Below are 26,193 nucleotides of genomic sequence, written 5' to 3' on the forward strand. Positions count from 1 at the left end.
GTATATGCCCAGAAGTAGAACTGCTGAATAACACGGTAATTCCGTGTTTAACTTTTTGGAAAACTGCCATAACATTTTCCACAGTGGGTGCATCAATTCACATTCCCAGGGGCAATGCACAGGGTTCCAGTTTCCCCATATCCTCCCCAGCAGTTATTTTTTGTTTTCATTTTGTTTTGTTTTTATAATGGCCATCCTAATGGGTGTGAAGTGGTATATGATTGTGGCTTTCATGTGCGTTTCCCTAAACATTAGCGAGATAGAGTCTTTTCACGTGCTTATTGGTCATTGTATATCTTCTTTGAGAATTATTTATTCAAGTCCTTCGCCATTTTTTAATCGTGTCTTCATGTTGTTGTTGAGGAGTGGGAGTTATTTACATATTCAGATATTAATCCTTTTCAGATATATGATTTGCAAATATTTTCTCCCATTCTGTGGGTTGTCTTTTTACTTTGTTGATAGTGTCCTTTGATGCACAAAAGTTTTTAACTTTCATGAAGTCCAGTTTATCTGTTTTTGTCTTTTGTTGCTTTGTGCTTTTGGTGTCATGTCAAGAAATAATTTTCAAATCCAATGTCATGCATGAAGCTTTCTTTTTTTCTTCTAAGAATTTTATAACTTTAGCTCTTATATTTATCTTTACACCTTTATCCTTTTTTCTTAAACATAAAAACAAAACAGAAACTGAAGTTTGCTTTGAATTAATGAACTTCTCTGGTATGATAGTTTGTAAATTTTCCCCTTAATCATTCTTCCCTATTTTAAACAAGGACTAATTTACTAAGATACTAGCTATGCTATTTGATGCAATTTAATTCAAATAAAAGTTTTTTTTAAAAAAATCTGCAGTGATTGCCTGTTGTTGCTTTCTAATTTTGAAATGTAGGGTATATTTTCTGGTCTCTGGCTATCTGCTTAAATTCTTACTTGATACTCCTCCACACTTGAGACTGTATTTTGTTTGGTCATCTGACATTGTGTTTTCTTTGCTTTTAGTTATAGCCTCAGTCTTTCTTTGAACTTCTTCCTTTATCTACACCTAGAATTTTGGTGTTCTTATGTTCTTAGTTTTCTTTTCTCTTCTCTCTAGAAATTACTTATGGGCATCTTATGCACATTCTTAGTTGTTAAGTACCACCATATTCTGATCTCTAAGAATGATCTTTCTGAAACCTGATTATATCATTTTACTGCTTGCTTATAATCCTCTCAGTGGTTCCTTTTTTTTCTTAGAATAAAATCTAAACATGTGTGCAGCTTGACATATTAGAAGCTTCATGATCTGCCATCTGATAGTCCTTCTTGGCTTCTCTGCTCCCACTTTTCTACACACAACATACTATCCAATTATTTGGAGCCACTTAAATTTCCTAGAACACTGGTAGAACACTCATCTTTTAAGATTCAGTGTAAATATCTTTAAAAACAGACCTAAACTCAATACAAATACTACTCCAGATACTTTTTATTAAATAGAATTTAAATGTATTATTAATAAATTAAGACACTTCTTTTACTCTTCTAGTGAGCAATCTCCTAATTTGGCAATCAAATTTTATTATTATAACATAATAGCATGTTTTTAGTGTTTGTCAAAAGTCCAGGGTTTGTGTGCGTGTGCTGTGTGTGTAAACATTTCCCTCTCTACACTTGATGTACTTCTGTGAAATATTCATTAGAAGGTCATTTTACACTTGAACAATTTTATATTTAAGCTATTCAGTCATTCATTTTCCTAAGAAAATAACTGGAAATAGCAGTATTCAATTATTGCATCGAAAACCCAAAACCAGAATTCTACTTCATTATAGTTTCTTGTGCTTTGTGTTTTTGAGTAAACATGTGGAACCAACATTAATTGTATTAGTTGTCCAACTTTTGAATATGTTACCTTCAGAAACTTAATACTTATACTTATTGTATGTCATATGCTCCCTGAGACCATACGTAGTACTGGAATATGTAAAAAAACATACCGTGTTTTCCTGAAGAGAGGAAGTGAGGGAGACTACATTTGTGTTCCTAATTAGAGGAAAAAACTATTATAAGTTCACAGTATTAATCAATAACTGGAAGTAAATCTATGAGTGTAATAATTTTTCTTTTCATTGTTAATTCAGTGCCACAGGGTATTTAGATTGGAATTTAGATTCACAGTCAGTTATCCTTACCTGATCAGCATTAGGCAACTACAAAGGATTCTTAAAAGCTAGACATTTAAAAAATTTGTTTCCATAAGGATTTTGTATACACAGGACATCACTATCATCCAGAATATCCTGTGGTACATTTCACTGCTTAAATGGTCAAGTGATGAATGCTTTAGGGTCCTTCTTGTTAGGTCATTCTAAAGAGAATTTCAAATAGGCAGTTTTGTTTTTTTTTAATAGATCTTTATTGGAGTATAATTGCTTCACAATACTGTGTTAGTTTCTGTTGTACAACAGAGTGAATCATCTATATGCATACATACATCCCCATATCCCCTCCCTCTTGAGCCTCCCTCCCACCCTCCCTATCCCACCCCTCTAGGTGGTCACAAAGTACCGAGCTGATCTCCCTGTGCTATGCGGCTGCTTCCCTTTAGCTGTCTATTTTACATTCGCAGACATAGAGAATGGACTTGAGGACACGGGGGAGAGGGGGAAGCTGGGGTGAAGTGAGAGTAGCATTGACATATATATACTAACGAAAATAGGCAGTTTTGAGTACACACTCTTGCAAGAATTTGTAGAGATCTGAATTATTAAGTTTTCATAGTCAAGTTATGAGAAATTGTGAGAAGTCATGTGTGTCTTGTATCCATATCCCTTAAAATGAATGATTAACTTCTTTGAACAACTGCCTTTACCTTTGGTTTATTCTCCCAACATAAACATTTTAAGAGAGAATAAAAATAACTATGTATATGAGAAGCTACCTTCACGTATTTATTACTGGATTTGTATGTGTAATTCAGAAAAGTGAGTGTGCACATCAAGGTACATTATTACTGTACAAACCCCATAAAGTAGATGTGTTATATATTTTACGTCATCCCGTTTAGCATGGGGCAAATAGTAACTAAGAGCTACTTAGAAAAGAAGTATTTAGAATATTTGCATCTTGCATCAAAGTTGCATCTTAGTACAATAATCTTACTTAAATTGTACCTATTTCTTAAAAACTAGGTTTGTGATTTTAAAATTAAAATGGAAAATGCAAACATTCCTCTGCACTAAATAGTTGGCCAAGTTGTGAATGCAAAGGAAAAGTTCTTGAAGCAAATTAAAAGTACTACTTCAGTGAACACATGAATGGTAAGAAAGCAAAACAGCCTTATTGCTGATATGGAGAAAGTTTTAGTGGTCTAGATAGAAGATCAAAGCAGCCACAACATTCCTTTAAGCCAAAGCCTCATCCACAGCAAGGTCCTACCTCTCTTCAACTCTGCGAAGGCTGAGAGGGGCGAAGAGGCTGCAGAAGGAAAGACTGAAGCTGGCAGAGGTTGGTTTAATGAGGTTTAAGGAAAGAAGCCATCCGTTTAACATAAAGTGCAAGGTGAAGCAGCAAGTGCTGATGTAGAAGCTGCAGCAAGATCCAGGAGATCTCCTAAGATAATTAATGAAGGTGGCTGCACTAAACAACAGATATTCAGTGTAGAGGAAACAGCCTTCTGTTGGAAGAAGATGCAATCTAGGACTTTCATAGCTGGAGAGGAGAAGTCAGTGCCTACTTTTCAAAGCTTCAAAGGACAGGCTGACTCCTTAGGGGCTAGTGCAGCTGGTGACTTTAAGTTGAAGCCATTGCTCATTTATTATTCCAAAAATCCTAGGACCCTTAAGAATTATGCTGAATCTACTCTGCCTGTGCTCTATAAATGGAACAACAAAGCCTGGATGACAGCACGTCTGTTTACAGCATGGTTTACTGAATATCTTAAACCCACTGTTGAGACCTACTGCTCAGAAAAAAATTCCTTTCAAAATATTACTGTTCATGGACAGTGCCTCTGGTCACCCAAGGGCTCTGATGGAAATGGACAACAAGATTATTGTTTTCTTCACGCCTGCTAACACAACATCCATTCTTCAGCCCATTGATCAAGGAGTAATTTTGACTTTTATTTATTATTATCATTATTTTAAATTTATGTTTATATTTATTGTATTTATCATTTTAAAATTTATTATTAAGTCTTATTATTTAAGAAATACATTGCGGGAGACTGTAGCTGCCACGGATAGTGATTCCTCTGATGGATCTGGGCACAGTAAATTGAAAACCCTCTGGGAAAGATTCACCATTTTAGATGCCATTAAGAACACTTTTGGTTCATGGGAAGAGGTAAAATATCAATATTCACTGGAGCTTGAATAAGTTGATTCCAACCCTATTGGATGACTTTGAGTTGGGGGGATTCAAGACTTGACTGGAGGAAGTAACTGCCGATGTGGTAGAAATAGCAAGGAAATGAGAATTAGAAGTGGAGCCTGAAGATGTGACAATTGCTACAATCTCATCATAAAACTTGAACAGAATCGCTTCTTTATGGATGAGCAAAGAAAGTGGCTTTTTGAGATGGAATCTACTTCTGGTGAAGATGCCGTGACGATTGTTGAAATGACAACAAAGGATTCGGAATATAACATGAGCTTAGTTGATGAAGCAGCAGCAGGGTTTGAGACGATTGACTCCAATTTTGAAATAAATTCTACTGTGAGTAAAATGCTATCAAACAGCATTGCAGACTGCCGATGAAAGGGAGAGTCAGTTGATGCAGCAAAGTTTATTGCCTTGTTTGAAGAAACTGCCATGGCGACCCCACCCTTCAGCACCCACCAGCCTCATCAGTCAGCAGCAGTCAACATCGAGGCAAACCCTCCACCAGTGAAAAGATTCTGACTTGCTGAAGGCCCAGATGATGGTTAGCATTGTTTAGTATGCTAAAAAAGTATTTTAAATTAAGGTATGACGTCGTTTTTTTAAGACATAATGGTATTGCGCATTTAATATACTACAGTGTAGTGTAAACATAACTTTCATATGCACTAGGATACTGAAAAATGCATGAGACTCGCGTTATTGCTATATTTGCTTAATTGCGGTAGTCTGGAACTGAACCCCCCATATCTCCAGGGTCTGCCTGTATATAACACGTCTGAAGTGAGTAGGCACAGTGAATGATTTTGTCAAGTAGTTTTAATTGTATTTACTTAGTTCCTATTTCATTTATAAAATGTACTTTTTTTTTTTTTTAACTCTAGGAAGATGATTTGAATGAAACTCTCAAATCACTCTATAACCAGCCAGTACCAAAGGCAAACACTCCTGTCAATTTGAGTGTGGTAAGTATTGAGTCAGTAATTGATGTTTTGAGTCACAGCAGTTTAGAAACTCTGCTGAGTCACCCATGCTGCCATGAAGACTTTAATGCCTGTACTGACATTACTACATGGTGATATTGAGGCTTTCTGACATGCTTTAACTATCATAACATGACATGATAGATGTATACTTCGGTAGTTGTTAAATCACAGATTTTTAAATTATATGCTAAAAGTTACCAAATATCTGAGAATATTTTGATTGCAAGGAACATTGATTTTCAGGTAAAATCTGTCCATAATAAGAAAATACACACCCACACCCACACAAGTATACAATACCAAATACCCCTCATAAAATGAAAACAGTACATAATAAGTATTGAAAATGTACTATATAACCAACTATATGATAAAGATTCTGGGTTAAAAAACTCTTTCCCCATACTTCAATACATCTTTTAGTATAATCACCAAATACTGGAAATATGATTAAAGTTTCTCAAAGCAGTAAGGTTGTGGTGGTATAGATTATTTACCACTGAAACTTTTAATGAACTGTACTGTCTATAACTAAAATCACCCTAGTACTTTGGGAGGCTTTGTAAGTGTTCAAAATTAATAATCACAAAATATGAATGTTTTCGTTAATTTTCTTCATTAATTTGGCATATAATAGAATGTTAAAATTTACCTATGTTGATTTTGGTTCTTCCAAAATAACAATAAACTGTCCTGATTAAGGAAGGAAAATATATAATGATGCAAGAGAAATTGAAGGAGAAAGCAATTTGAAATGTATGTAATCGTGTTAATAGGTCTTTTGGTGGTTGTTTGATATTTAGCATCTTTATTGGAGTATAATTGCTTTACAATGTTGTGTTAGTTCCTGCTGTACAACAAAATGAATCAGCTATACGTACACATATATCCCCATATTTCCTCCCTCTTGCGTCTCCCTCTCACCCTCCCTAACCCACCCCTCTAGGTGGTCACAAAGCACCAAGCTGATCTCCCTGTGCTATGCGGCTGCTTCCCACTAGCTATCTGTTTTACGTTTGGTAGTGTATATATGTCCATACCACTCTCTCACTTCGTCCCAGCTTACCCTTCTCCCCTCCCCGTGTCCTCAAGTCCATTCTCTACATCTGCGTCTTTATTCCTGTCCTGCCCCTAGGTCTGTCAGAACCCTTTTTTTTTTTTTTTTAGATTCCATATATATGTGTTAGCATACGGTATTTGCAAGATAAGGAAACTGTTAGCCTTATTTCATTCTTTCTTTGGTAATAACTTTCTTCTTGCTTAGATTTCCCCCTGTAATTTTGTTTGATCATAATATTCTCCTCTGTGGTTTCCTTCTTTATATTTCTGGTGGCAGCAGCCTAGTCTGGGCGCTCATCACTTCAAGCAGTCCTTAGTCTACAGCCTCTCCTTCCAGTCCCTTCTAAAGGCTGTAAGATCAAACTTCCTTCAACTATGTAAAGTCCCCTGATGAAAACCTTTAGTAGTCCCCCATCTTCGGTAGAATTTGTCCAAATTTTTGGCCTTTCAGGACCATCCACTTCTTAGCCTCAATCCAGCTTTTCACTTTTCTGTCTCAGTTTTTTTCCCCACGAATTGATTCTCTACTCTGGTCACAGTTTTCTGTTCATCTTCTCGAGTGAACATTGTGTTTTCTTGGTTGTACAGCTTCCTCTAAAACCTCTTGTAGACTATGTATCTTTAGAACTAGCTCAGTTCCCACCTCTGTGAAATGTTCCCTTGTTGTTAACAGCATAATGTTCTCTGCCCCTTTATGTCTGAATCCTCATTTGTTGCTTAATGCCAAAGTGGAAATAAATGTTATGTAGTCATTTAGAGATTGGGGGCTGGAAAGCTAAGGATAAGCTGGAATTTTTTTTTTTTTTAGCGGTACGCAGGCCTCTCACTGTTGTGGCCTCTCCCGCTGCGGAGCACAGCCTCCGGACGCGCAGGCTCAGCGGCCATGGCTCACGGGCCCAGCCGCTCTGCGGCATGTGGGATCTTCCCGGACCGGGGCGCGAACCCATGTCCCCTGCATTGGCAGGCGGACTCTCAACCACTGCGCCACCAGGGAAGCCCTAACCTGGAGTTGTTAACCCAAATCGGGGAGTCATCTGCAGACATGGTTGTAGGAATAACTGAGCAATTTAAAGGGCAGAATGTAGAGAGGATAGAGCAGAGGGTAAGGTCTAATTGCCCGAAGAAGTTGTATGGAAGAAGAGAGTACATGGAGGGAGAGGACTGGAGGAAGGAGCAGTTAAGGAGAAACTCAGATTTGTATGACGTCATTGAAGCCGAAAGAATGCAGGTTCACAGTTAGTGGGAATGAAGTACAAAGGACAAGGAAAAATGCCCTGGAGAAGGAGGAAAAGCTCTGGATTTTCTGAAAATAAGTGTTTTTCTGTGGAAGAGTTGTATGTATGAAGTGATTCTAACACTTTGTTAAATGGTGAAGGAAACATACTGTAAGTGCTAAGATGATAGAGGCAGCTGTGGAGAGCTGAGAAATAAAAATGTATTCTCTAAATTTGACAGTATTATTTGTTCAGGAGTAACTAAATATCTTATAAAAATACATTTCAGAAATATTGGATATTGAAACACTTTACCTTTATTAATAAGAACTGTAAGACAAAGATGTCTAGGCTTCTTAATACCCAAAGACTAGAAGATTTTGGTTTAAATCTCAGTCACTAGATGTGTGATGTGAGGCAAAAAAGTTAATCTCTTTTGATGTTCCCTTTTATCCATTTGAGAAATTTAGTGAATCAGTTTTTGAGAAAGTTGGGGAATTTTATGAAATGATATATTTAGATATACCACGAAAAGCTATTTGAATGTTAGTTGCTAGTAAGTTGACGTTTCATTTGATAAGGAGAGGATTTTTATTATATCTGAAATAATCTTGGTAAAGGAATTTGAGTGACTGTGTTGTATTTCTATGTCTGATGGTTATTTTTATATTTTAAGCCTCACATATAAGCTTCTTTTTTTTTTTTTTTTTTTTTGCGGTACGCGGGCCTCTCACTGTTGTGGCCTCTCCCGTTGTGGAGCACAGGCTCCGGACACGCAGGCTCAGCGGCCATGGCCTCACGGGCCCAGCCACTCTGCGACATGTAGAATCCTTCCGGACTGGGGCACGAACCCGTGTCCCCTGCATCGGCAGGCGGACTCTCAACCACTGTGCCACCAGGGAAGCCCCACATATAAGCTTTTGAATCAGTAGTCTGTGATAGGTTTCAAATCTTGTTCACCTGTTCTCAATACAATATCTTAGGTATTGTTAAATCCAACTGGTTGATAAACCTTTATGTAAAGTCCACTCAGTAATTTCATTTGACTTCAATAATAGGTTATAAAGTCACGTGCCAGTGCTGTGCAGTTAATGACCAGCAAAACTGGGATGAAAACACTTGTCTTCACCTACTAGTACAGTTTTAGTTTTGTGATGTCAGGTTAAAATTGATGGTCATAGGCATTTTTGTTCCTCCACAAGTGGAAAAGAAATTTTTGTTTGTTTGCAGAATTTCCATTATAAAAATATGACAAGGTTTGAGAAACTGCTGTGATTTTCTTAAAATTTCGTATTTCATTAATATTCCATCACATGAGTTTTTCAAGACTTGACATTATAACCGCTAGAATATCACAGAGATTTTATGAAATGTTAATATCTAATGTAAATGCTTATTTTGAAAGTACATTTCAAAGCCATTAAATATCCACAGAATTCTGTACTCTCAGTCAAGAATTAAAGTGCTTCAAGATTTTTCTAGCAAGAACTAGCAAATCAGCATTTAAAACATTTGTAATGAATGCTATTCAAATGTTTTCAGCAGATAATGTGGCTACATGGGTTTGTCTCAAATACACAGCAAATTGTTGTGTAAATTTCTCCCATGAAAGTAAAGTACTCATTTTGTCTCTTATGTATTGTAAGAACCAAGAGATATTTATTGCCAGTGAGCAAGTTCTGAAAGATCAGCCCTCCCTAGCACGGGTGAGTTCAAAGGACATTGGCTTCTGAAAATCACTTAAATTGGGAAGTTAATTACTTCTTTCACTATGTCTTTAAGATTCACTCTGGTCCTTTGGGAAGTGGTAAATTTGCTTCTTTTAAGAAAATTAATCATTCAGATTATATTTTCTGTTTATACTATCTTTTAAAGCATAGCTTTATGAAATACAGTGCTATTAAAAATCCATCCAAATACAAATAGCTAATAGAGACCAAATCCATGTTTACCCTCGTGTCAGTGGTGGTGATGTCAAAGTGGGCTCACTACATGGGTGTCTGTCACATGTTTTGTCCAGGGTCTCAGGACCTTGTTCTTCCACCCTGCAAGCCACGCATTGTGACGGTGCCAACTAGCCTTGCTCTGACTAGTTCAGTGGTGCTCAGTATTGGCTAGAATGGTTTTTTGCCCCCAAATCTTTAATTATAAGACAATATTAAGTAGGTCCTTATGTGAGATAGTAAAATGATTTTGGAGATTAATATGAACAGAAAATAAAATGATTTTGGTGATTGACTTGTACTCTGATTCTGGGTGGTAAAATTTGGGAACATTCTGTGAAACGTGAAGGTGTGCACAGTATGCTTTTTGTGTAAATATGTCTGTGAACTGTTGTATTGCTTTGAATGTTATAGAAGCTAATTAACATTTGTTTAGTGCGTGTATAAAAGTCATATTTTGGGTTAATTACCTTTTAAGAAGTTTTAAATATTAAAAAATTATTTTTTATTTCTGCTTTCTAAATAATATAGTGGCTGATATGTACCAGAGAAATTTATGGGGACTTAACTGTAGGAACTCAAAAATCTCAATAGATTTTGATATATTCTTGGGTAAACAAGCCTTATTTTTCCAGGTTCCCTAAACCAAATGTGTTAAAATTATCTATCTATCTATCTATTTTTCAGTAATTTGCTTTTTTCATCTTAATAAACTTTTTCTAGGATTCCCACTTCAATTTTAAAGTGAAATATTTTTAACCAACACTTAAACTTTTTGTATGAGAAAGTTATTGCTAAATCTCATATAAACCTGCTATCTCATTTAAGAATCTCTCAAATTCAGCAAACCCTGAGCATCAGTCCTTGGTATTTATTTAGTTGATATGTTTTAAAATTTTTAATCTCAAATTATACGTAATGCTACCAAATTTTAATTCTCCTTTTCTTATGTGATTTATTTCTGTTGATTAGCATTCCTACTTCATTGCCCCTGATGTAACTGGACTCCCAACAATACCGGAGAGTGTAAGTTTTCTCTGTTTTTATTCTACTGATATTATGAAATTTATTTATTTTGGTCTCACTGTTTAAGGATTTCTTTGTAGAGAAATAGAAAACATTGTAACTCTCTGTGAGAAAAAATGAAAAAATAAAGAATAATGTTGTTATCTCTTTTTCTTCTTTATGTATCTGCTACTTTACCTCCTGTAGATAAGACAAATTATATGAGAAAAACGATTTCTACCATTTGAGATAGTTCAGTAGGATAGTCTGTGTTCAGTTAGGTCCTGAGCTCCCCAGATTAGGCAGAAGAGAGGTCTCAGGAGATGACTCCTTTTGGCAGGGAAGGAACACGTGCAATGGGAAATATTTTCACGCAAATAGTTACTTTAGTGAAATGACCATAGTATTTAGATTCCTTGTATATATATATATATATCTTTTCAAATTTTAGATGTTCTCTACTTGATTTCCTGATTTTTAATATAAGTAATACATGTTTTGTAAGGCTTGAAGGATACTACAAGAAATTATAAAATTGCTACAGTTCACATTTATTTAGAGTCCTGATTGTAGCCTTACTAGAAATATTTTCAGTGTTTTAGTAGTTATTACAAATTAAAATTCTGTAGAAAAGCTTACATGGATAAATGGAATTGACAAGTACACTTTTGGATGCTGTGTGAAAAGGAAGTATTTCCTTTCATAATTTTTTTCAGCTTTGTTTGGAAAGATAAAATGAATTAGTAGAAATAATTCAGTCAAAGTGAAGGAAACATCAACTTAAGGAATATGTATTATTTTCCTCAGAACTCTATTGTGCTTCCAAAAATGTTTTTGAACCTACTGAGTGTTTGGTTTCCAAAAGCACGTGGGTTATAAGTGAGCGAACAAAGTCCAAGAAGACAATTGTAAATTTCCTAATTTCGAACCGAGACTGTCAGTGGTGTTTTTGGTACAAATGAGTCCAGTTAACTCCTGTGAGAGACTGCATTCAGCTGCTCTTCACGTGGGCCTGGGATAGACCATCAGATCAGCAGGTCACGTCCCAGGCTTTCAAGTCTTGTGCGAGTCCACCGTGGGCTGTGGGTGTCTGTTAGGTTTCCTGGAGGCTGACTCACCGCCTTGACTTATGCGCGCCTGCCCCTCACATCAGGGTTGTTAATACAAGTCAGTCTCTTGCTTTAGCCTCTCCTCTTACCTTTCTTAAATTTACTGATAAGCCGCTAATAGCTTGATTTAACAAACTTCACAAACTTTGCTGTGACTTTGAAAGTTTTAAAGAACCATTCTAAGGAAAAACTGCCACTGAGAATATACATTTTTACATCTCCATTAATATATTTTATTTTTAAAATGTCCTGTTTAGGGAAGAGGAAAAAAAAAAAGCAAGGACCTCTACATAAGGCAGCATTCTGCATTGAGAAATAATTCCCCATCTAGAAATTATCTTTGAGATTATAGGAAAAATATTAACGTTGAATGACATAAAAGTAATTTTGTATTATGAAGACTTGAAATAGAAGGTGAGGTGTGCTTCAGCTAGAGAAAACAGGAAATGAATCTCTCCACAAAGTTCAGCATCACTCACTGTTTCCGTTTATGTGCCCTGCTGTGATTACTGGTTTGTTCTGGGAAGGTCTGTACCTCACAGAAATAGAAGAAACATTGGATTTCTTAGTTTCCTGCTCAACTAGAAGTTTTAGCCTTCTGGGTCATAGTGCACCTGGCACTGCAGTTGCAGTCTGTTGTCATCTCTCATTCAGTCTCTTTATCACTTGTTGCTTTCTGATGGGCTTAAGTTTGAGTACAGAGAATTAAAAATAAGTAAGAGGAGAGGATCTAAAAGTGAAAGTTAATGCAGCTTACCCCAGTTTTGTTCCTATGTGGGGAAAACAATTTGAAGTGTTAAGTCAAGGAATCAAATTAACACCAACTTTTATTTGGTTATAGTGGTATAAAGCAGGCCTGACATGGGATATAAACGAGATCTTCCTTAATAAAGAATCAAAGGTGGGCTTCCCTGGTGGTGCAGTGGTTGAGAGTCTGCCTGCCGATGCAGGGGACGCAGGTTCGTGCCCCGGTCCGGGAAGATCCCACATGCCATGGAGCGGCTGGGCCCGTGAGCCATGGCCGCTGAGCCTGTGCGTCCGGAGCCTGTGCTCCGCAACGGGAGAGGCCACAACAGTGAGAGGCCCGCGTACAGCAAAAAAAAAAAAAAAAAAAAAGAATCAAGGGTCTGCTTTATAAACCCATCTCATCCTGTGGTTGCCTTATGCGGAGTCTATAGTTTCAGGCAATGATTTTGCCTGCTGGCTGATTGGCAAACAGAGGGAGACTCAAATGTATTTTCTGGAGCAGCAGTTCTCAAAGTTCAGTGTGTGTAAGAACCACTGGCAGTATTTTTTTAGAAAATGGCTTCCTGGGGCTGTACTCCGAAGATTACCACTCAGCAGATCTAGGTTGGGGCCCAAAAAACAGGCTTCTTTTTCAGGTGCCTGGGGAGGGAGGGTGGGAAAGATGTGATGCTCTGATCACCCTCTGAGAATGTTTTCGTAGAGTAGGGCTATGTTTCAAATAATAGTAGAAGGCTACGTGCTCTGTGTGGCGGCAGAATAGAATTAAATTTAATTATTTTAATGAATACTACTTATTCTCCTAACATTGTTCGTACTTCAGACTCTGTGGCGAACGTATCAGATACTTTCCCTGTAACTTACACAGTTGTCTCTGGCTTGTGCAGAGGAACCTCACGGAGTACTTTGTGGCTGTGGACGCGAACAACATGCTGCAGCTCTACGCCAGCATGCTGCACGAGAGGCGCATCATCATCACCTCCGGCAAACTCAGCACCGTGAGTATCTCACACTCCCCTCCGCGCGGAAAGACCTGCAGCCCACGCAGAGGCAGAAATGCTCTGCGTGTGCTTACGAGACAATATCTACATACCCTTTTGATATATGGTTTTAATCTGGCTCTCGGAGTACAAAGGTCTGATTTATGGAAGGCCTTCGCGGGTGCATTAAGTCAGGTTAATTATTTTTGCTTATCAGAAGATGAGAGGTTTTTTTTTTCTTTTTTCTTTTTAACTCTCCAGAGTTCATTTTAGTGCCTTCTACCATCTAACGAATTCTTAAGAGCTATTATGAGATCTTTATTATTCACTTGAGGCTTTTTCCATTGGAGCTACTTGAAAGAAATCAAGGGGCCATGATAATAGCTGCTATCCTAACCTGGTAATAGGTAGATTCATCTTTGTTGCCAAGTAGTGGTTTGGGAGTGGGTTCTATAATAGTTCTGATTTGGAGGAGCTCTTCAGACTGATAATAACTTAAAAGTCAAAATAGCGTTTTTTTTAAATTACAGGTTTTATGCTACTCACTGAAATGTTTTTCTGGAAGGTCTTCATTACTGTGGTAAAGGCAGGGAGAATAGAGTTTTCTTGGGTCATAGAAAAACATTCAGAAGTATGTTGCTAGATTTTCTAATTTTTTTCACTTCGAGCATTAATATTTTAATATTTTTGACCTAAAAATTTTAATATAAATGTAAATATAGTTTTGAGTAATGTATGAGATATTTATTAAAAACATTATTTAATATTTCATGAATTAGCTTCCTTGAAATTTGGCTAACTGATAAAAATAAGATAATACCTATGTTTTGTTCTCTGAAAGTAGAAATAAAAACCTTATTCTGCAAAGTTTTAGTATTTTAGAGCAGAAGGAGCTTCAGGATTTCTCTAGGGCATCTCTTTAGGGTGTAACAATGAGAAAGGTGTTGATATTTTCAGAGAAAGGTTAAATGGCTACCCCAAGGCCAAATAAGATAGTTGGAGACAGGTAATGTGAAACTGGGTCTCCTGATGCTAATTTTGGGTTATTTGCATTACTCTAGAGTTGAAAAAATACAGTCTTGAGATTTTGAAATGCAATAATGATATGCCCACTTTTCAAAAAAAATTGAAAATACATTATTTTACACATTGAAAAACAAGTTATATGCATTTGAAGGAGTAAGTGTGGAGAAATGATGTAGTTCAATCAGAGAATAAGTGCTAGTCGGTGATGCAGGTAATTATTTGCATTTTCTTAAAGTGATGTTAAGAAATTCAATCTGAATTATTTGGTACTTTTTATATATTTGCTTTTCTGCTGTGCTTAACTTACCGTTGAGGTAAAATCATTCTTATTTATCCTCCCCTTCTCTTCCTCCTCATCACATTTTTTTTTAAACTACATTATTTTTGGTTACACTGACATTTCCTGCATTTATTTATTAATTTATTTCTTTTTTAGCTGCACCACACAGCTTATCCTCATCACTTTTTTAAGCCAGTTTTTTCAAGATTATAAAGAATATTTCTATATGGATGTTGTCCTGAAGATTAAAAAGGTTGTACAAGCTATCTTGGAGACCTAGGAGCTAAATTCCTATCAAGATTAATTCATGTAACATATTTGTTATGCACCTACTATGTGCTCGCCACTTTCTAGGCACTGAGGATTGAGCAGTAAGCAAAGCAAAGTCCAAACACTCTTGGAGCTTATATCCAACTGATAGAGAAGATGAAGACATGAATGAAGAAATAGCTGTTATGTCATATGGTGCTGAGTACCAAGAGATAAGGGAGAAAGTGTGTGTGAATGTGGGGTGAAAGGTCAGGGGCAGATTTCAGTTTTGTGTAGGGAGGTCAGGGAAGCCTTCTCTCATGAGGTGGTGTTTGAGCAGAGGTCCGAAGGAAGTGTGGGCGTGAGCGTGTAAGCTGGTCTGTGTAGGGAAACATTAGAAATAAATCTGATGGAAAGCAGTATGGAGGTTCCTCAAAATATTAAAAATAGAACTACCATGTGGTCCAGCAATTCCACTCCTGGGTTTTTATCCAAAGAAAACAAAAACACCAATTCAGAAAGATATCTGCAACCCTATGTTCATTGCAGCCTTATTCACAATAACCAAGATATGGAAGCAGCTTAAGTGCCCATCATAGACGAATGAATAAAGAAGATGTGGTGCATATATACAATGGAATATTAGCCACAGAAAGGAATAAAATCTTGCCATTTGTAATAACATGGATGGATCTTGAGGGCATGATGCTAAGTGAAATAAGTCAGACTGAGAAAGACAAATACCATATGATCTCACTTATATGTGGAATCTAAGAAAACAAAGCAAACAAATGTAACAAAACAGAAACAGACTTATAGATACAGAGAGCAAACAGGTGGTTGCCAGAGGTGGAGGTGGGGTGGGAGGATGGGCAAAACAGGTGAAGGGGGCTGAGGCACCGACTTCCAGTGAGAAAATAAATAAGTCACAGGAATGTAATGTACAGCAGGGAGAACATACTGAATAATATTGCCATAACTCTGGCGACAGATGGTAACTAGACTTAATAATGCTGATCGTTTCGTAATGTATAAAAATCCCAAATCACTGTATTTACACCTGAGAATAATATAATATTTCAAGTCAATTATACTTCAGTTAAAAAAGGAAAGAAATCTGAATATATGTAAATATTTTGTAAAAACATTTTTTGGTAGGTATTGTAAAATGTTGGTGTTTCTTTTTGTTGTAATTTGTAAACACCTCTTAATGGCTAGGTAACCTCTCTTCCACTCAGTTTCTTCACATTTAAACTGGGAACATGGGAGTGATACTAGTTTTAATCTCGTAGGGTTGCTTTAAAGCTTAAGGATATGTGTACATGCACACACACATATGTGTATATATGAAGTGCTTAGAATTTTATCTGCATAAGATTAAATGATTATCAGCTATAAATTTATAATCTAGATCTGAAGTTTAGAGTAAAAATGAACATGCCTACCCTTTAACTTTGTTTGAATGATTTTAATAAAGGCTTGGTATTAGTCAGGGAGTTGTTTCTTTTTTTTTTTTTTGCACGAACCTGTGTCCCCTGGATCGGCAGGCGGACTCTCAACCACTGCGCCACCAGGGAAGCCCCCAGGGAGTTGTTTCTTCTATTTGAGGTCAACGTAATAGCAGTTGTTCATGAAAGTTCCTGAAAACTTGGTGGTGATGTCACCTCTCGGTTAACAGCTTTGTTTTGGTTCACCATCTGGGGCAGTAGGACTGATAAAAGAAACATAATTCAAGTTTGCTCTCATGATCTCCTCACCCTCCTTCTGTAGGGGAAGCTGCTTCACTTGAATCTAGCTTGAAAAATTCATGTATATACACACATGCGTGCTATAAATTCCACGCCCAGTAATGTTTAAGGTCAAAGACTAGTACCATAACATAAATTAGAAGTAAATATTTTTTAGAAAGCGTTTAGTGGAACCTCTGAAACGACCAAGGAAGGAATAGTTAACGTATCAATGAATTGAGGTTAAGACTACTGCCAGTGAAGCTTTTTACATCCTTATAGGATTTTATGTACCACAAAGACTATAATGTACTTAAAATTAATGCAAGAAATTGTGTTTTACCCGGTTTTCACTTTTTAATCTATGGCCAAATTTTTAATTATTGGAAGAGCATGTATAAGTTCCTCGCATTTATAATTTTGTTATAGTTTTGGGAACTTTGGATTTATACTTTGATATGGTCATAATTTTATTAGAATCATTTCTGTCAACTGTATAGCTAGCCGGGGGTTTTACTGGTGATACCCTGACAGATAATGAGCTACCCGAGTGTTCCTTCCTCAGGTATTGTGTGTAGTTAAAATTATAATTTGTAATTATCTTTATAGCGATAAACTTTAAAATAAAAAAGTTTTGAGCTGTGTTAGCAAAAGTATCAAGAGTATTGTTATGTTTTAAAATTTTTCGTGGGTTTTTCCTCCTTATAGTAAAATGTATTTTGTTAGGACTCACTATTATATTTTTCCGTGTTTTGAGTTGAATGAATTGGAATGTCATCGGTTTTGTGTTTATCCTACTGATGTGTACATTATCCGGTACACACGGAAGGGTTCCCGGTAATCCTGAACAAGAATGTTGATTTTGTACATGCCGTAGGCAGGTCCTAGAGGTTTAAGCCCCAAGTGAATAGCAGACTAGCAGGACATCAGCCCAGAGTCTCATGTATTCAAAGCAAAGGAATAAATCATGATATTACAAGGGTGTATCAGTTGACTTTTTGCTGTTTTGTGACCAGAGGTAGGGAAGGATTGCTGTTTAAAGCCGTGTCATCAGCTCTCAAGTCAGTCAGGCACGAAGCCTTGTCAGGTGCTCTGTAATTGTCCCCCAGACGTTCTCTAGCTAGTCAGCTGGGGCCGTGCGTTTTGTTTCCAACACTGAGCTGGCCAGCGTCTGACAGGAGCTCTCGTCATCCTGTCAGTGATGTGTTAACTAGAGTGTATCTTTGTGGCCTGTGGAAGCAGGTACAAGAGATGCTCTCTTTAGAGCAGATGTCTGAGTGTTAGCTCCCATTTTGACCAATATTTAGTTGGTAGATATCACCCTCTTGGAGTCTGTAAGCACATTAGTTACAGAGATGTGATTGTGTAGTCCGTGTCCTGTCTGGACTGCTCAGAGCAAGCAGTGTGCTGTGAGTGCAGGAATTGTGCTAATACACTGTCGTCTCTTCCTTTGTTATAGTTGCCCCCAGGCATTTAAGCATATGCTTTTTTCCCCTTCTCTCATTAATACCATCAAGGGCCTATGCAAAAAGAAATCTTGTGATCCGCGGAAAATCAGCTATTAAAATGTAGATGTTATAGGTTGAGTTAGATTGAAGGGGAATCCGCAGGATTTTAACCTCTCCATCTGGATTTTACGTATTCTTGACTTGTCTCTTAGTAGTGCCACCTATCAGCATTTAATCTGAAACCGGCAGCACAGAGAATCTTTCTGGAGATTAAGAACTGAACAGTTGGTGCGAGAACAAAGATTACCCAGATCTACTCCCTGCTTCAGATTATTGCAGTGTATTTTTCCCCCTTATGATTTTAAAGCTGCAGCAGCGTGGTGCAGTTAAAAATTATTATCAAGACCTCTCAGGGAGAGAGAATCTAGGAACAATTTTTGGATTTTTAATTCTTCCCAAAGCCCATAGCAACCACTTATGTCAGCCGAAACTGCAGACAGTGACTCTACTTACCATTGTGTTATTTGACTTAGATACTGCTCTTCAGAACATTGCATTTTCATTCACTGCTAAGTGGATGTGGCTGGAGCATGGAAATGGGACTATTGAGGTTGGTCATGTGACACTTTGTGGGACGATTTGTGTGGAGGAAACGTCTAAGACGGGAAAAGCTGCAGGTGTTTGTATCTTCTAACTCTTGAGGTGATAAGAGCTGTTTTTCATAGAAACGAGCACAGTAAAGGTTAGAACCATGGTCGATATGTGTGTGTGTATATGGGTGCAGTAAACTTAATCTTCTGAACTGTGGATATCAGAGAGAAAAGTTTTTAAAATATAATAAAATTTTCACTAATTATGGTATGAAATATGAAATGTTCATCTGATGCTGCAAATGCCAGGGTAGAAACATGTGTCTTTAACAAGTAAAAATGTGTCTCTTTGATTGCCTTTTTTGACACTAGTGTCTTTAAATAATAATAATTATGACAACAGTAAAGGTTTCTTTGTAAATTCTGAAGTTGATAAATTAGAGGATAATTTCCATATAGGCCTTTGTCTTAAAAAAAAAAGATTTGTGTTCAGCTGTTTTCTACTAGAAATTTTTAATTTTTAAAAAAGTCTATGCCAAAATTGTAATTCCTTGGGGGAAAAGTTATCAATACATCTTAAACTCTTTCAGCTTCATGAATTTCTCTTGCTATATTGACTCTTGTCCAGTCTGTACAGGAACTTGGTTTGCTATCTTTTGGCCTTCACATAGTCCTAAGGAGAAAACATACTCCTTTCTTCCCATGGCAGGTGGTTTCTTTGTTCATTCATTGAATCACTCCTCACCTATGGCTCACCTAACTCATGCCAGACAGTGTTCTACATACACAGGCAAGGAAACGCGGTCACAGCCTCTGTATCAGTCTGGGTCCAGTCAGGAGAGAGAAACTACAGTCATCTGAACGATGCAAGTTGAATATAAAGAATTTAAGACTGTCATGTGGGATCGGGGTAACAGGGAGGGGCTGCGGGAAGTGCCGGGAGCCGTGAAGAACCAGGCATAGTAGGTATAAAGCAGCTACGAACCTGAGGGGAGCTGGGGATCTGTGCCCAAAGAGCCCACTGCTCCTCCGGGCTGTCTCGCCGGAGGCCCCCCGCCCCGCCGGAAGCCAGCTGAGGGGAGGGTGGCACCAAGGGAGGCTTCCGGCTGCCGGGCGCTGCTGACGGTGGCGCTTCACCCACCAGGTGCAGGAGAAGCCTCTGTGCCACAGCCGCCGCGCGCCGCGGGGGCCACAGGCACCCTGCCCGGAGCTGCCGAGGCGAGCCGGGGGCCCCGGCCCCTGCGGCCTGCAGGGCTGAGCTGCTGTCACACGGCAGCCTGGCAGCCACCCACCGTGCTTGGCGAGCTCCAAGGGGGACCGCCTGGTGAGTAGACTGGGGCCAGGACGTCAACCCCTGTCTTCCCGAAATGTCGCTTCATTGTCTTCTCCGGACAAAGCTTAGCATCGTGCCGGCTGCTAAAAGGAAAAGATATCGAAAGGACACAGATTTATTTTCTCAGATCTGACAAAGAGGGGTAGACTTGGGGGTGAGAGGCAGTAAATCGGTAACTGGTACAGGCCACCCCTTTGGATGCTCATCCTCCATTGACACCCTCTAAATCACTTGCACTTCCTGAGCAACAGCAAAACAAGGCTCTGTGTCTGCCTAATGAGATGTAGCTGCAGTACAGACATTTTCACCCTTTCCCCCAAATGGAAAGCAGCACAGTGCCGAGAGTCATGTGTCCATCTCTTCAATTACAATTACATTTAATTTTCTGTTAACTACTAACAACATATATGTAAGATAAAGATGAGACAGAGAAGAAAAAGTGGTCAGCAGATAAAAATAAACATAGGAAAATTAAAAATATGGACAGCTACTACAGCCCTTGTTTATGTAACTGCTCATGAGACCATAATTGATATTTCTGACTTCCTTCTTTCATTACCTGTTCCATAGTCCCCTCACCTCAGCCAGAGCCTCAGCTGGTGGGATTTTTTTTTACCTGGTTTAATGATACAAACTTTCATTTCCAAAAGATCTGGATCCTCGATAGTTCTGTTTTTTGTTTTTTGTTTTTTGTTTTTGATTGCCGTCGTTTCCCGTTAACATTTACTACCAGGCATGGAAGTACCAAGGTGCATCCCAGAGAATTCCATGGTTCCAGACATAGTCCTGCCTGCCTGTTGTGTAAAAACAACCCGACTTACTTCTGGTTATTGAGATCAATCATTCCAGCCAGTAGATTAACCCCAATTTTTAGCCTGTTGATTCAGTGGCCAGGTGGCAGTCACATCTTCTGGTTCAAGTGGAAGCATTCCACTGTTGGGAGGTCAGATCCCCAAGCCAAAAGCTCCCTGCATGACTGGAGCAGGAATTAGAATTTCTGCAAGTGGACTGTTAAGAGTGATGCTGAGAGGGCCAACCCCACTCCTACCCCTTGACTCCCGGTCCCATGGATTCTGGCTTTGGGAGAAACAGCGCCGCAAAACGGTTTCTGATTCAAAGCGTATCCTGCATCATGTTAAACAGAGCCCCACCCTTTAAGGGTGTTCTTTCCCAACTGGCGTCATAACTGAGTCGTCCGTGAGCCATTCCACCTTTTGATTAGGCCAGCAGCTTCTAGGTTATAAGTGTAGGCCAGAGTAGCTGAGTTCATGGACATGAGCCTCTTGCTCTACTTTGCTGTTACATGAATACCTTGATGAGATTCAGTGCTTTATGGAGTGCCGTGCTGACAGGTGTGTTGTTCTGTGAGTCTGATGGTGGTGGTGCTGGCAGAAGGATTATGGCAGAGAAGACGAGTCCTTACCCAGAATATTTATTCCAGTGAGGGTGAACCTAATCAAGCCTCCTTCTTGATGGAAGAGGTTCAGTGTAATTAACCTGCCACCAGGTAGTTTACCTGATTGCCATGGGAGATGGCTCCCTAGACACGTTCTGCTACAGAACCACCTGAAGAAGGTGCCAGGTGTTACTGCTGGGAACTACTGACCAGTGCCCTACAAGAGCCAGGCCCCGGAGATGCACAGGCCCTGCAGGAGCCTGCCCCAGAGCACACGGAACCAGGAAGCCACAGTCCCATCCTCCTGCAGTGCGTCTCCTGTGTCCTCTGCGGACAGAGCTCACTCTGTCCTCCGTCTGGTAAATACTTCAAGGGCCCAGATCCATTGTCGCAGATGGGTAGCAGAGAGTGAACTTGGATCTGAGAGGCATAACTTGAAGGCACAGCTTCCATGAATTTCATATTTTGTTGTGATTTACTATGATAAAATAGTGTAATGGAAAGAGTCAAAACTAGTTAACCACTTGAGAAGAAAAACACAGATCTTTATTTTGAAGGAGACATTTGACACTGGTAGAGTTTTCCAAACATGGAGTATAAGGGTATTTATTTATTTGGTATCGATAAATATTATTATTTGCCAGGTAGTGGGAATTTCAAAGTTATTAACTTATGATTCTCTAGAATCGTAATAAATAATAAATTATATAGTGTCAATCAAGGCCAGTCAGTGTGACTAGAACTCTGATGTGGGAAATATAGGAGGGAAGGTGGTAGATTAAAGAGTTGACCTCAATATTACGCCTGGTTCTTGGAAGGAATTTGTGATTTGTCTAGGAAATATATACTTGTGTGTGTGTATGTGTGCGCAAATAGAGTGACAGAGAGAAGTCATGCTACAAGATGTAGTTGGAGAGATAGCAGTGGCCAGATTGTGAAGAACCGTGTTTGTTAAATGAAGGGGTTTGGATTTTATCCAACAGATTGTGGGGAGGCAAATGAGGGACATGCTGTGACCAGTTTTGTTTTGGGGAAGAGAAGCTGGTGGCATTAGAAAAAATAAAGTAGGAAAACTCTGACAGCTGTCTTGTTAAAAGGCAGTCACAGTAAGTAGAAGAAGAGGCAACCAGCTCCTGAGCTAACAGTGACCATGAAAGGTAGATGGAGTTGGGTTTTAGAAACATGGCTAATAAGGAAATGTCTGTTGGATGTAGAGTCTGCTTGAAAGTAGGTAAATAAGAGGGAGAAGTTTACAATGACACACAAAGGACAAATATTCATCAGCTATTTCCTTAGTGTCTGATATATAATGGGGGCAGAGCCTGATGTCATTTGCTACTAGTAAATTGTAACTCTGTAAAGTGTGTGTGTGTGTTTATGTATAGATGTATATATTTACAAGTGTTTGATATGCCTGCTAAATATACATATGTGTACGTTAAGTATATATGGGAATATTATATACAATTTTAATGATACAGCATATGATATATATGTACAATTATTCATTCTCATTTAAATACCTGTAATTTACAAATAGTTCACTTGTAAGGATTCAGAAGTCCTTTGGGGCTGCTTGCGGTTGTCTCTTTCAGTTGCTGGTGGTTTGCCATTAGTTTTCTTCCTGGTGAGAGGTATTTTAAGTTATGATTTTCAGAGATGCCTACTATTTAAAACAGTGCGTTCAGTCCATTAGACTTTATTTATTGGTTATTTGGAATATGTCCCCAAATGTGGTAGTAGTGTGATTATATCAATAATATCTTCTAAAATTAGAGATTCGTTTTTCAGTTCCTGACTACTCACCTGAAAAATTGGATGACTTCATATAAGCCATTTTTTCCTTTTATCCTGAAGTTTATTATATAAAAAATGAAAGAATTGAACAAGAATGATTTCTAAGGTTCTTCCTAATTGTTAAATTTAGTGATTCTTTAACTGTACTGTTCATTTCTTAAATAAATGCCTTATTTTAAAATATATGGTTTTTATAGAATTCACATGAATGGTCCTCTAGAATCCAGGGTCTAGAAGTCTGTGTGGAGAGAAGATAGATACATTTGAGCTGTGTTACAGTGTCAGACGCCTGAAAGTTGTGGAAAACTAGACGGGCCTCTTCTCCAGGAAAAGCTAAACTGCTACAGAATTGGCTTGAAGATGTGAACTAGAGAGCAGTAAATTTAGTGGGGGGGGGGAGTGTTTGAAGGCGTTGACATTTATGTGCAGTGTGGCAGCTACAGGAATCCAGAATTGAGGTGGGGTCAGTATGACAGGCATGGTGCCTGTTGAGGCTCACTAGAGCGATAGCTCCTTGAGGGCAGAGGCTTTGTCTTCTTGGCTGATTATTCTGTGCCCAGCACCAGCAGCGGTGCCTGACACATGTTTGGTGTCCCACATCTAGTTGTGTGATCTTGGGCAGGTTGGTTCAACTTTGCCTTGGTTTCCCCATGTGTCAAATGAGTGAAAGGATGAGTACATGGAAGAAGCAAGCAAGCAAGAAAACATTAGAATTGTTTGGCTTGGAAGAGCTAATTAACCAGTGACCAACCGTGAGATGAGCAGAACTTTCCAAGGGACTTGGATATGATGCAGAGAGGTCAGGATGAAGTTTAGTAATGAAGCAGCAGAATTTACCATCCTAAAGGGATGGAGAAAGAGAATGAAATATAAGATGATACTTTAGTATAAAAAAGTATTGAAAAAGAAAAATGTACAGCCAAATACTGTCTTTTTTCATGATATAAAATGGCTATTTCTGTAAACATTTCTTTACAACTATCACTTAATTTGAGTGTCAGAATTTTGCTCAAGTAAGAATATCTTATAGTGGGGATAGCTTTGTAGTTTTCAAATACTGTGCTGCTACCTTTTTTGTCCTCAACTTTTAAACGTGAATGTAAATTAAATGTGTTGAAACAGATAGTTTTTTTATGCTTTCCACTGAAATTTTTTTCATTCCACAAGGAAATTTATCACGTTCATATCTGCAGCAGTTTATTTTGTGTACCTTTAGGTATTTATAGCGCTTACATTTCTGAAGTAAACATTGATTCAGTTAAAAATCAAATGAAGTCTCTAATCAATATTTCTTGGATTTTGTGCATAAATACATTCTTAGGGGACATAAATCTGCCCCTCAGTAATTCATATAGAACTTTAGTTGAAGGCAGTGGGACTCCTACATTAAAATGAGGCAGAATCTGGCTAAGAGATACACAGAGACTAGAACAACAGGAGTGGCGGTGTGTCAGGATGAGATCTTTACTTGTAAAGCGTGTGAATTAGAATCGTGCTGTTTTCCGTCGTGGTCATCACACTCGATAGATCGTTTTCCTGTCGTCTCCTTGGAAATCTGATAATGTGGTTTTATTCTTCTCAAAATAGATGTCTACTGAATTGCTTAAAACATTGCTTAGTTGTATTAGTAGGCTGATCTCCTCAGTAAATATATAGTTTAAGAACAAGGTATAAGTGAGATTCCATATCACAAAGGGAAAGAACTTTGGTTTGGCTTCCAACTAAATATACTCGCAGATGCAGATCGAGATGATAACTGGTGGAATTTTTATCAAGTATCTTATCTTTGTAACATTTTTCAGAGAATCTGCTCTCCTGGTTTCCTGCTGAAGGCGCAGACTGTGATGCCTGGGAAAGTTTTGTAAATTGCATCTCTATCCTAGATCCTGAATTTTTCATTTAAAGGTCAACTGTTCTTGTCTGTCTGTTCAGTCAGAGGCTCATTCTCCACTATATAATTAGGATAAAATATTTTCAGCCAGTATATATTATTCAAAGCCTTACAATGAATGGGGATTTTGAATCTTTGTATATCAAAAGGCAGGTTAATATACTGGTTATTGTACTCTGGAGCCTGCTGGCGTTGGTCTCCTGGACTTGCCACTTGCCAGTTGTGTGATCTCAGGCAATTGGTGTAACTTTGCCACAGTGTCCTGATCTGTAAAATGGGAGTAGTGATAATACTGCCTGTTTCATAAGGTTGTTGTAGTATTAAATCTGAGTATGTCAAGTGCTGAGAATAGCGCCTGGCACAGAGCTAGCATCCTATAAACGTTTGCCCTCGTAACTGTTGTCCGTGAGAGCAGCTCCCTTAGACCTGTGGCCAGAACGGGAAGCTCTAGGTGCCTTTATTCCACCTCTAAGCTCACTGTTGCCAACCTTTGTTGTCAGGTTTCTCCCTCTGATTTCACAGGCCCCAGTTCTTGTCTCTTTCACATGGTTTTCATATGTACTTATTTTACAGTTGTACTATATGGGAAATAAATATCCCAGTGATTTTATTTTGTGTTAGTCCACACTTTGGGTCTGAATCAGTTCAATATATTGAGTGTGCTCTGTGAAATTATATATGCATTTAAATATTCCTATGCCATTTAACGAAGATTTTTTTTCTTTAACCTTTATTTGGTACATTTTTTGCTTTATTTAGTACACTTCATTTTTATTCAATGATAGCAATGTATAAGTCCTTCAGTTTCAAGGATGTTATGCCAGGAACATGTTCTAACCCAAACACCGAATCTTCTTCTCTCCTCTCCCCTGCTTTCATGAAGAACAGCTTATGTGGTGTTAGAAAAACAGCTGACAGAATGTCAGAAGAGCGCCGTGGGGTTCTAGCCCTATCATGAACCTATCATAGAATTTTGGGTAATTCTGATCCAAAGAAATATGATTAGCATTTCCCTTTAAGCTTAAAGATTCAATATTTCATAAATAACCTA

The 26,193-nt window shown here is 38.2% G+C and overlaps 1 protein-coding gene across 3 annotated transcripts in view; it reads left to right on the top strand.

Annotated features, from left to right (window-relative positions):
* Nucleotides 1-26,193, top strand: part of DENND1B (DENN domain containing 1B) — a 260,094-nt gene that overhangs the window by 111,640 nt on the left and 122,261 nt on the right. For 2 of the 3 annotated variants that reach the window (XM_060126890.1, XM_060126894.1), the window contains 3 exons: nt 5,250-5,330; nt 10,540-10,593; nt 13,313-13,423. In XM_060126890.1, the coding sequence (XP_059982873.1) occupies nt 5,250-5,330; nt 10,540-10,593; nt 13,313-13,423 (246 nt within the window). Of the gene's footprint in view, nt 1-5,249; nt 5,331-9,270; nt 9,331-10,539; nt 10,594-13,312; nt 13,424-26,193 lie in introns of all 3 variants that reach the window. The other variant, XM_060126905.1, reaches the window with a different exon arrangement.

The sequence above is a fragment of the Lagenorhynchus albirostris genome, chromosome 2, assembly GCF_949774975.1.
Source record: "Lagenorhynchus albirostris chromosome 2, mLagAlb1.1, whole genome shotgun sequence".
NCBI lineage: Eukaryota > Metazoa > Chordata > Mammalia > Artiodactyla > Delphinidae > Lagenorhynchus > Lagenorhynchus albirostris.